The sequence below is a fragment of the Pleurodeles waltl genome, chromosome 4_2 (genome assembly GCF_031143425.1).
Source record: "Pleurodeles waltl isolate 20211129_DDA chromosome 4_2, aPleWal1.hap1.20221129, whole genome shotgun sequence".
Lineage (NCBI taxonomy): Eukaryota > Metazoa > Chordata > Amphibia > Caudata > Salamandridae > Pleurodeles > Pleurodeles waltl.
In genome coordinates, this window is record NC_090443.1 from 607147711 (window position 1) to 607160127 (window position 12417).

The 12417-nt window shown below is 44.1% G+C and overlaps 1 protein-coding gene across 3 annotated transcripts in view; it reads left to right on the forward strand.

The window, feature by feature from the left end:
- Positions 1 to 12417, forward strand: part of LOC138294190 (putative ferric-chelate reductase 1) — a 173259-nt gene that overhangs the window by 25693 nt on the left and 135149 nt on the right. The window contains exon 1 of one of the 3 annotated variants that reach the window (XM_069233353.1): positions 2374 to 2416. The exons of 1 other annotated variant lie outside the window; for it this stretch is intronic. In XM_069233353.1, coding sequence (XP_069089454.1) covers positions 2405 to 2416 — 12 coding nt within the window. In that variant the 5' untranslated portion in view covers positions 2374 to 2404. Of the gene's footprint in view, positions 1 to 2373; positions 2417 to 2623; positions 2745 to 12417 lie in introns of those variants that run through there. One more of the 3 variants, XM_069233354.1, reaches the window with a different exon arrangement.

A 12417-nucleotide genomic window follows, 5' to 3' on the forward strand; every position in this document is an offset into this window, starting at 1 on the left:
GTGAGCGTGAGTGAGAATGAGCAAGTGAGAGAATGTGAATTAGAGTGAGTGAGGGAAAAGAGACTAAAGCCCATGAACACTCAAGAATTCACACAAACCAGCACAGCACAAAAAGGTGCTGTGTTCTGTTTGAGAGGGAGAGAGCAGAAAAACACCATATCTACAAATATATGGCACTATCCGTCTCTCTCCCAAGCACTGGCACAAAATCATCCTGTCTAGCGCCATGCACACACCTTTGCTTCATAGTGCAAAAACTGCCTGCATGAGTCTAGCATAGGTTTTGTACTGGAAGGGTGCCACCCCAATACAAAATACTGTGCTTTGACTAACTTTTCCTAATTCAGACTTGTGCTGTACAGTCCAGTACACATGCAAATTGAGAAAAGTTAGGAGAAAAAAAACATTTCTCCTTTTTAACGCCTGCTTTCAAGTGGTATTTACTTTTTGCCCCTAAACAACCTCCTATTGTTAGTAGATAAGGTTTTATGTCAAAAACCATAGGAGGTTACATGGGAACACCTGTATCTGACCCATGGAATGGCCCCTTAATGCAGAGTACACAAAGCAGTGATTTGCACTGCTTTGCATTACTCTTAGGCAACTCTCCGGTGCAAAATAGCTTGGCACTGGAAAGTAAATTTAAAAAAAGCATTTTGCGCAGGTTTGCGTCACTTTGTGACACAAATCCAGTTTAAAATGGTTGTCAATCTGGGTCTAAATGTGAGAGAGAATGAGTACAAGTGAAGCAAAATTTTAAAAGAATGGGGCTAATTCCTGCACAGTATTACTCTTCACTACTTTCAAAGATCACCAGCAACCACGGCACCAATACTAACTGACAAGGTTGGCCTAATGACCTGAGTTGGCAACTTTGGAACTGGAGAACAAAGTTTGAATCCCAGCGTCAACTCAACATCCTGTGATCCTGGGCAAATCACTTAGGGCCCGATTACAAGGCTCCTCGCAGTTGTAGGCAGACCGTCACAGCTGTGGCGGTCTGACTACCACATTACAAGGTTGGCGGGCGGACCCACCAACCTACCGCCATCCCCGCCAGAATCAGTGATCCTGATGGGCTGACGGCGGTCCCGGTTGCAATCAGCCATGGCGGTGCTGAGCTCAGCGCCCCCTGCTGATTACAAACTTGTTCTCTGCCAGCATTTTCATGGTGGTCTGACTGCTATGAAAAGGCTGGTGGAGAACAAGTGCATGGGGTCACAGAGGGGGGACCTGCACTGCCCATTGCAATGGGCAGTGCAGTGGTCCCCCTGCCCAGCACCCTTGAAATGTGCACTGTCTGCTGTGCATTTCTGTCTGCATCACATTTCAGGGGTGCTGTTCCATCCTGCATGCAGCAGCATTGCCGCTGGCTCAATTATGAACCGAGAACAATGCTGCTGCACCTTTTCCACTGGGCTGACGGTTGGGAACCTTGGGAACTCGATGACGGTCTCCTCACCACGGGTCTGAGAGTCGGGGTTTCTGACCGGCAAACTCGGAATCAGGCACTGAATCTCCCCATGCCTAAAAGATAAACAGTTTTAAAAAATCTGATTTTCGGGAATGTATACTGGTGCCATGTAATGCTCTCTTGATGCCTTTGCTTTAAATAAAACTGCACAAAAAAATAACAGGTGCCAGGAACATTTTACCCCTTTGATATCCATCTAACCCACTCCTATTTTGCAAACATAATTTTGCATGTTCTTATGTCTTAGCCAGTACTTGACACTCTTAGAACCAAAACCACAAAGTCTCCCCTTCCTATTGACAGAAAAGTCTAGACTGTGACAGCCACTGCATTTAAAAAACAAACAACGCTTTTTTCCCTTTTTAGCATTTATATAGTGCTTATTACCCCTCACATGATTAGTAAGCACTATATAAATTAAATTTGAAATCAAGAAAATTCACATTTCCGCTTTGTTTGCGTGCAAGCAGAGGAAGATGGCAGATTGTCTTTAAAATCCAGATGTAGTCCCACATACCAGCATCAATGGGCAAGCATTGTACACTTTAAAACAAAGGGTGATCAGTAAATCACACTTCCTTGCAAAATTACAAGCCTCACCGTGTGGTTTTGTCCTGGATATTGTGAATCACCTGTAACCCCCCATCGCTTCCTATGAGGACGCTGCATGCAGCAAGATAAGCTGCCTGTGAAAAAAAGAAAAATGTTTATTCGAACGCTCTCCTTAAACCACATTTTGCCCAGGCTTTCCCAGAAAGCTTCACCCCGGGCTATGAAACATGACGGGAGGGCTGAAGCCCTTTCAGCCAAATGAGTGTTTCCCGTCTGGTCCTGTCCTGTATGTATGATGCAACAAGAATTGACAAAAAAAAAAATGTTTTTCTACGTGAAAGGACGTCTTCAGTAATTGCAGAGTGTGAGGTTGTGTTTATGGCTGAGTTGGTGAGTTTTGTGTTTGTATGTGTTTGTATTTGTGTGTATTTATAAAGTGCATTCACACCAGAAGTATCGAAGCACTAAGAAGGTGAGAAGGCTGAGGCAGAGCAGTCGCCTATAGTGCGCACAGCCAAGATTTTAAATGCTTCCGAAATGGAAGGAGGGGCAAAAACGTTCTTATTTTAGGAGGGAGCGAGTTCAAAAGCCTGACAGCAGCCACTGAAAAGGCTTTGTCTCCCCATTTGGCTTTTCTACTTCTTCCTGTCTGAGCCAACCTGAGCCCAGTCAACCTTAAAGGACGGTTGGGAGTGTACCATCTGATAGCAGATTGCAGGTATTCTGATCCTTGAGAGTGCAGGGCCTTGTGAGTCAAGCACAGTACCTTAAAAACAATGCGCTTTCTAATGGGAAGCCAGTGCAGTTTCTTTAAATCTTCTGTGATGGGGGAGGATTTCAGCAGACCAAGAACTATGCGCGCGGCAGAGCTCTGTATTAGCTGCAACTTGTAAAGGGATGATTGGTTTATATTGAAATACAGGGCATTACAGTAGTCCAGTCTAGAGATTATGAAGGCCAGCACAACAATCGCCCTGAGGTCTGCAAGAATGAATGGCAGAACGTTCTTAAGAAAAGAATTCTAATGATCCAAAGGTAGGTATTGGCAACTTTGTTTATCTGCGAATTAAAAGTCAGATTTGAGTTGCAGATAATCCTGAGGTTCCTGGCTTCGGAAAAAGAAGTGGGAAGATGCCCATAGATCTCAGGCCATGATTCCAAATGGAGGTTTTTGCCCCAAAAATAATGACCTCCTTATCATCCCCATTCATCTTCAACCAATTATTGTTCATCCAGTCACTGACTGCTTTCATGAAGGATTTAAATCTGTCTGCCGTAATCTGTATCTTGTTGTGGACATTGACAATAAAATGGGTGTCATCAGCGTATGAGGAAACCTGGAAGTTAAAAGATCGAATGATGTTGGCCAGGGGAGCAATGTACAAATTAAAGAGGGTGGGGCTAAGCGACCATCCCTGAGGGACTTGCTAGTGCAGGAGTTTTAACAGAATTATTAATGAGTATTCATGTATCTTGAGCATCAAATTTGCTTGAAAATGTACTAACGTAGGAAAAATAATGCACGCATTTGAAAGTGTGATCACTAGAAGTGGCCACCAATGTTCACGAAGTGTACTTATTAATTAATGGCTTACTAATGTGAAATGTTGAGCATGTTTGACTAATGTAGTAATACATCATATTAAGGGTTATGCATTATGTATTTGCTTTATTAATTGAAAGCCTTAATTTAGCAGAGGTCTTGGCCTAGTTGCACAGCCTCATATCAAACTGCAATTTTTTTTTGGATGGCTGTCCTACAGAATTAAAACTGTGATTTTCCACTGTACTGACAAATGTGCTTGTAGCTAAAAGTCTTTCTCATGAGAACTGCTTACTAGATGATGTTGTTCCTGTAGTGCATGACAAAGTAAATGTAACATGTGTAAGACTGACCCTCTCAGGAGGAGGACAATAACCACACTGACTGGAGTATAAGCTTCAACAAAATTGTTACCTGACAAACCGGATGATGAGAACATCATAAGAGGAGCCAATCAGCGACATGTGAACCATGTACTAGCAGAAACTTAGATTTGATGTTTTAGTTTTATTAGACAAAATGTGAACATGCGATCCCTTGTCCAAAAGGGAAATGTGAAGTAGTTTTATGAAATCTAACTTAACGGGACTGCACTGAGAGGAGGACATCATTCCATTCCCCATTCACCATTTGACCACCATTATTTTTCTTAGCGTCTTGAGAAGAGACGTGCTAACTTTAATGCTTAAAGAGACCTTGCCTTTTCCGAACTCTGATGCTGAGTCATGATGCCTTGCTGACTAGACTGACGTCCTGAGGACGAAGACTGGCACTGCTTGGTGATCCATACTAAGGATAGGTACTTTGAATTAGAACACTGATTGTCATGTCTATTTGCTTTTGTTTCTAGGTCCCAACTGCACTATTTTGATAGAGCCATAGTTAGATGTTTTTCCAAATTTGTGTTGACTAAAATCGTTTTGCACGAAGCCCAACATGCTAATTCTAATCGGGTGTTAGTTAAGGTTCTCACTAATTAAGTTCAATTAGGGAGTAACAACCGATGTCTTTTTCTTGCTGAATAAATGTATGTCATATCGTTTGAGCAATTATTCTTGTTATTAATTTGCACTGTGATATTAGAATGTGTAGTAGCTCAAGCCTTGATTAGCTTGCGTTTCTTTCGCAGATTCGGACAGCCACTGTTGTTTGTGTATGTTTATCATTTGATTCTGAGATTAACTTACGTGACTTTAGCATTGTTAATATAGGGACATCATTATTCTAACTTTTACATAAAAGGTGTGGTTATTCATGACTGAAAGGTCATGGTGTGTCAATTACTGACTCCTAGTGATTACTAATGTTATTGATTATTGTTGAAGTTGATGTTAATAATTGATAATTGATTATTGATTTGTGATAGTACGGGACCTTTATGGTGGGAACATCTCAAGTGTTGGTCAAAAGGTTAATCGACCTATTTGCGTCCCCTTGTAAGTTCAATTATTAAGGTCTGACGTGCTAACAGACTCCACATGGAAGCTGAAAGGGGGTTGAGCTGTAATCTCCACAGCTGACTGTCATTGTCCTGTTTTACAGAACAGACTCCAAAATATTCCTAGCCAGACCCCTCAGTACTGCCTATTGAAGGCGGTGCAGCACAATTTGGGGCGAGATGGTATCGAACACCTCCGATAGGTCCAGCAGTATTAAGATGGCACCGCCTCCTTGATCAACCTGTCTCCTAATGGAATCAGTGGTGGCAATCAGGACAGACTCCGTGCAATGGTTTTTCCAAAATCCATGCTGAGAGGCGTTCAAACAGTCGTGATTGAGCATGAAGGTGGCCAGCTCTTGGTTAATATGTTTTTCCAGAATTTTTGCAAGCGTAGGCAGGAGGGCAATAGGGCATACGTTTTTAAGGTCATCTTGTTTGCCTCCCGTTTTTTCATTAATGGGCATGATTATTATTTCCTTCCAAGTGGGTGGACCACTCTGGTCTCTAGTGGCACAGTGATAGTGTTGCTTACTAACTGAAGTACTCTTGGTGATCATGGCTCTCTATGGGGCCTGAGTGAATTTCAGCCATTATGGAATTAATTTTGCTTGTGCCTAGAGGAGTATATTTTGTGAGTGTAGGACCTCCTTCAGTATCATATTGAGTACTGGGACAGAGAATACCCCGATCTATGTGTAGGGGGGGGGGAATTCAGAGTGGATTTTCATAATTTTATCTCGAAAAAACTCAGCCACATTGTTGCAGAATGTTTGTGAGATGTCAAGTTTCTGAGAGGGAGGGGCGGCTAGTGCCTTAACCACTTTAAATAATTCTTTAGGGGTGTTGGAGGCACAATTGATTTTCTGAGAATAAAAACGTGATTTAGAAGTTCTGACAGCTTCTTTGGTAATTCTCCAACACTCCCTAAGCTTCGCTTTTTCTAGTGGCCCACGATCTAATTTCCATTTTCTCTCTTGTTGAATGAGGCAATGGTAGGATTGAATAATGACTCTATGGATGGATGAGAGAGTGAGTGCATAACAGAATGGATAAATGGGTAAGAGTGTGTGGATGGATGTCTGGATGAATGGGTCAGTGCGCAGATGAACGAAAGGCTTAACAGTAGTACAAACGGATAGACGAAGACAGGATGGCCAAATACTAGAATTCTGAACTTGTTTATCGTTGGCAGAAACAACAGCCCTTGCTGGGCAATATAACTGAACTTGTGAGCAAAGTGTAACCACGGGGAAAATGGCACTCTGTCAAAGGCTAGAATAGAACCCTTCCATTGATATACATAAATCGTGCAGTCATCTTGCATGAACAGCAGTGGATACCCTTCCAATAGAAATACTTGTCTGATTTATGTGAACAACACAAAGCTTATATTTTAATTCATAACAAAATTGAATAATAAATGTAAGAAAGCGGTATAAAATAATTAGGGCCTGATTTAGGGTCTAGTAGACAGGTACTATGTAATGCTTAATTTGTAAATAAAAATGCAGGTGCCCCTAAGCTCTCATTTAAAACAGGCAGCTGCTGCCTTTAAATGTGCGAGCACTGAACATTGGGGCAGCGTAATCCTAAAACCATCTCAGGCCTCTTAAATACATTTACAGCCACTCCCTGCCCCTTCAGCTCACTCTTGCAGTTTTCTGCCTTCTCCCTTTTGACTAATTTTTCTCTTCCCACGTCTTTCCCAAAGGTGTATTTTGCTTGCAAAAAATGCCTGATGCAGAAAACTAAGTGCCGGACCTCAAAATTAAGCGCCGGTGCCCTGCGCCGGAAACCTCCGGGTCAAGTTAAGCACTGATACTATGTCACAAAAGTGACAGCTATCTCACCCGCCTTATTACAAGTGCCATAGGATAAAATGGACTTTGTATTAAGGCAGAGAGTACCTGTCACATTTGTGACAGTGTACCTCATCTTCGAAACTATAAATCAGGCACTTAGTATATACAAAGAATGAATCCAAATTTAATTAGGCAGGCAGAAGTAACATCTTGGCATTCAGAATCTACAAGGCAGCTGGTAAGTAAATTCACGGCTCTGACATGCCACAAGAGATAGTTTTGTCTTCTCTCTTTAGGGTCGAGCCTGCGTCGCATGCGCGAGCGCATGCGTATCGCAGCGAGACTCTTTAGTTATTAGAAAAGGGCTCAGAGCCCTGTTGACGTCACATCAGTGTTTTTCATTGGTTCGTGGGCTTGCCTATTAAAATCTGCTTGCTTTCATTAGTCGAAGGCATGCATACGTCATGCCTTTTCCAGTGGCTAGCCCTCCTCGGGAGCATCGACCAAGTACAGAAAACATGCGAGGCTCGCTGTTTTCTGTCCGGCTCGTGGACTACTTTTTCTCTATTTTCCTAGCGTGATTTCGCTTGGCAGAAGTCGAGCGCTTTACACAGTTAATTGAACTTTTTCGGGTTAGGTACATAAATGCACTTTTGTCAAAAGGTGAAAAGTCGGGTTAGGAGTTTACAACGCTATCAGCTCTAACATGAGCAAACGCGAGACCCGTTGCATTGCAAATGCTTCTTTCATCTTGTGCTGGAGCTCTAGTTGTGGTTTGTGTGTGCAGCCGTTCGTGCCTGTGTGGTTATTGTGGTGGCCTCTCCCCGAGCGCCTGAGAGGAAGAGGACATGGGGGTACAATGATACATGAAACAGCACAGGACACATTCAAGTGAGTAAAGAGAGAACACCTAAATAAGTGCATCTCTCTGTATGCAGACGAATACAGCTGCTCTACTAATGTAGTAGCTGTATGCCAGTGAAGAAGCAAAACCCCATATGTCATGACAGAAAGGACAGGACCAGTTACGAGCTGGTGAACTGTGCTAATCAACATGAGGAAAGTACTTACAACAACCTAAGCTGGAGGAGGTGGCAATTTGTGTACACCTCTTTAGCGATTATGCGAGGTCTAAAGCCTTCTCTAAGCAGACCTAAACATTGATCCTTATATTCTTTTAAAAACATGCTCTGTTGGCAAGCTGAATAAAGTCATTTGACTTTCTATTTATAGCCAAGTCATATGTTCAATTTAAAACTTGATGTACACATGTACAAGAATTGTTTCCTAACCACTCAACGTCATAGCGTTTTATTAAAACTTTCAGCCATGTTGTAGAGCAGCTACTGTACAAAATGGCTGAACGTGTTTTAAAAAAAACGCTACTACGCTGCCAGTGTTGACTGTGTCAAAGCTCTTTTATTTTCTTTACTTTCAGTCACGTTGCACAGCTGTGTTACTGCTATGCAACATGACTAAAAACACATTGGCAACACCAATCGATAATACACTGGCAAGACCTATTGTCTTTGCCAATGCTGATTTATGTTTTCCTCTTTTCCAAGCATTTTCACATTAAATACAATGCTGTCAGGAAACCAAGTAGCATACACAGGGTCGTAGCTCTTGGTCCATAAGATTGGGACCTTCAGATTTCCCGACAAACAGGCTGGCATACTATGTCAAAATGCATTATAGGACAAGCAGGGCGCACAAGAGGAGCTTAAGAGGCAGTGGAAAGGGAGAGGTATGCAGATTGGTAAGAGTATTAAGTGGGAGTAACAATATTTTGTAAAATAAGGAACATTTTAGGGCTTTCAAAACAGATAGGAGAAGGTGTGTGTGATTGTGTAAGTGTGCCTAAATCCAAGTGAAATCCAGAAGACAAGTCACCATATCCAACTGAAATCTACTGCCCCCAACTATTCATCAGAAAAGGCATTTATTAGTGGAGTGTAATACTCCATACACCCCCTGAAGCTAAACCCTGGGTCTATAATCTCAGCATCACCAAGAAATTATGAATAATAACTACAAATTCATGCATGAATTTCAGCCACCTATCGTTTCAGCACTGCACAATTGGCAGCTTTCTCTAATGTTCATTGAGGCTTAAAAAACAAAAATTAATGTGTCTGCCATGTGTAATGTAACTGGTGCCCGTGTAAATCACTCCAATACCTTCTCGTTTAGTTTGGTCTACATAAAAGCTGCAAAAAATACAACCTCTGCAGCATTAGAGGGAAAAAATTAGATGGATGGAAACCAGCTTCTGATATCACGCAGCCCTGTGATTGCACAAGGACTGCTACTTGAACAGTTGTAGACTACTTCACAGACACCAACTTCCAAGAAATGCCCCCCTCTCAGTGATCAGATGTTGATTTACAGTCTGGGTCAAGCACTGCCTGTCTGTTGTTAGTCTGACAGGCCTCCCCATCAGGGGTGGCTCCTCAGGCTAAGAGGAGGAGCGTCGACCCGCTGCTTTCAGTAGAAGAAAAATAAAATGATAAGAACAGAGTGTTTTTATCATTTTATTTTTTGCTGAGTCAGGATAGGGTGGGCCAGGGCTGGAGGGAGGAGTGGTGGTATGTGCACCTTAAGTGCGCATATCTGTTTGGTCAGCCGTGTTGGGCTGTCCAAACAGACATGCACACTTTACATTTCTCCACCCGGCTGTATTACAGTAAGGAGGAGAAAGTGCACATTGTGCTGCTCCCTCTGTGAGCGCAGAAGCAGGCCGCTCACAACAACCCCGGCCCTGCTGTCATGCTGGTGACAGAAGAATTGTAATTGGCTGGGGGGAGTCTGGAAGCCTGAGTGCTTCCACACGAAGAGGAGGACGGACAAGACAAATGCATCTCCTGATCTGATCAGGTAAGTGGGGTTTTAATTATTATTTTTTTTCAATCCCCGCAGCCGCCACTGCTCATTTTTATTGCTGCATTTTTAAGTGCCCTCCCTTATCAGTCGTAATTGGCTCATGTATTCTTAGGGATGCTAGATACAGCTCAAAGAAACCATGATAAGCACTGGCAATGCCAGTAGATCTCACCTCATACAAGAGCTATTGGCTTTGGCAATGTGTTTTTGCTATGTGGTACATCAGTGTTGTAGACTGGATCTGTTGGAGTAGATGTCGGAGTAGGAGGAATAGAGTGTTGTAGGATTGACGGGAGTAGATGGTTCTGTGACAGAGAGTGTGGTGGACAGTAGTGTCATAGAATGGAGTGGCCTAGAGTGGAGTGGTGCACAGGGAAGTGGAGTGGTGTAGAGTGGAGTGGCGTAGACTGGAGTGGCATAGAGTGGGGGGGAATAAGATGGAGTGGATTGAGGGAGTGAGGAGGATAGGAGTAGATTGGGGTGGGTTGGATTTGGTAGAGTGGGTATGATTGAGTGGAGTGGGGTGGTTTGGAGTGGATGGACTGGTTGGAGTAGATTGGATGGGATGCAGTGGATTGGAGTGGGGTGGATTAGTTAGCTTTGGGGTGGGTTGACTGGAATGGAGTGATAAGACTGGGGTGGGGTGGGCTGGATTGGGGTGGGGAGGGTTGAATGAGGGTAGGGTGGTTTGGAGTGGGGTGAATTAGAGTGAGGTGGGGTGGATTAGACTGGACTAGATGGGGTGAATTAGACTGGACTGGAGGGGTGGATTGGATAGGATATGCATGGGATGGATTAGATTGGAATGGGGTGGTTTGGAGTGGGGTGGATTGGAGTTGGGTGGGGGGACTGGAGTGGAGTGGATTAGATTAGAGAAGGGAGGACTGGAATTGGGTAGACTGGATGTGGTTGATCAGATTGGATTGGGGTTGATTGAAATGGGGTGGGGTGGGGTATTGGATTTGGGTGGGGTGGGTGGGGTGGCTGGAGTAAGGTGGACTGGATTGGAATGGGATGGAGTGAGGTGGATTGGATTTGGGCGGGGTAGGTTGTATTGGATTGGGGTGAACAGGAGTGGAATGGAGTTGAGTGGATTCAATTGAGGTGGAGTGGACTGGAGTGGGGTGAAATGGATTGAGTGGGATGGATTGGACTTGAGTGGGGTTGGCTGGAGTTGGGTTGGCTGGAGTGGGGTTGGCTGGAGTGGGATGGACTAAAGTGGGATGGAATGGAGTGAGGTGAATGGAGTACAGTGGAATGGAGTGGGGCGAACTGAATGGGGTGGACTGAGTGGGGTAGATTGAAGTGGGATGGATTGAAGTGGGGTGAATTGGAGTGGGGAAGACTGAATTACAATGGGGTGGTTTTGACTGAACTGATGTGGATTTTATTGAGGTGGATTGGAATGGGGTGGGGTAGATTGGCTAGGGTTGATTGAATTTTGCTGGATTAGAGTGGATTGGATTGGTTTGGATTGGAGTGGAGTGGAGTGGGGCAGATTGGATTGGGGTGAAGTGGATTGGACTGGAGTGGGGCCAATTGTTTTGGATTGGAGTGGGACTGATTAGAGTCGGCTAGGTTGTTTTGGACTGGAGTGGGGCAGATTTAAATGGGGCAATTATTTTAGATTGAAGTGGGGCAGATTGGTGTGAGGCAGATGGGAGTGGGGAAGATTGTTGTGGATTGGAGTGGGGTGGATTGTGGTAGATTGGATTGGAGTGGGGTATGTAGAGAGGGAGTGGGAGGATTGGATTGAGGTGAGGTGGATTCGAGGTGGGGTAGAATTGATTGAGGTGGATTGGATTGGTGTGGGGTGGATTGGATTTGAGTGGGGTGGGGTTGATTATGGTGTATTGGAATGGGATGAATTGGGATGGAGTGGGTGCATTTGGGGACTGGATTGGAGTGGGCGGTTTGGAGTAGGGGAGATAGTTTTGGATTGCAGTGGGGCAGATTGGAGTGGGGCGCATGGCATTGGGCAAATTGTTTTGGACTGGAGTGGGGCAGATTGGAGCATGGCAGATTATTTTGGATTGCAGTAGGGCAGATTAGAGAGGGATTGATTGGAGTGGGGCAGATTGTTTTGGATTGGAGTGGGGCGGATTGGAGTGGGGTTGTTGGAAATGGCCATTTTTGCACGGTCATCCCTAAACTTTTGGCCTCCTTCCTCCTATTTTTTCTGACCAGAGCCTGTAAATCAAATTCTACTACTACTACTTCTACTACTACTACATGACTACTAATGTGGGAGGCACAACCAGTGCTGCAGGCCCACTAGTAGCATTTGATTTTCAGGCCCTAGGCACCTCTAGTGCACTTTACTAGGGACTTACTAGTAAATCAAATATGTCAATCATGGAAAAGCCAATTACACATTCAATTTACACAGAGAGCACATGCACTTTAGCACTGGTCAGCAGTGGTATAGTGCCCAGAGTACCAAAAACAGTAAAAACCAGAGTACAGAACACAGTCACAGCATGGGAAGCAGAGGCAACAAATACAGGGGACACCACACTAAGGATGCCAAGTCTAACATGTGCCCCCCCAGCTGAAAGTGGGGAGAACTACCCAACCTCATGGGAGTTCTCTTCACTAAGGCAGAAGAATCTGGACAGACCATCTGCATTGGCGTGTTCTGTTCCAGGGCGTTGTTCCACAGTAAAGTCCATTCCCTGTCAGTAGATAGAACACCTCAACAGTTTTGGGTTCTCACCCCTCA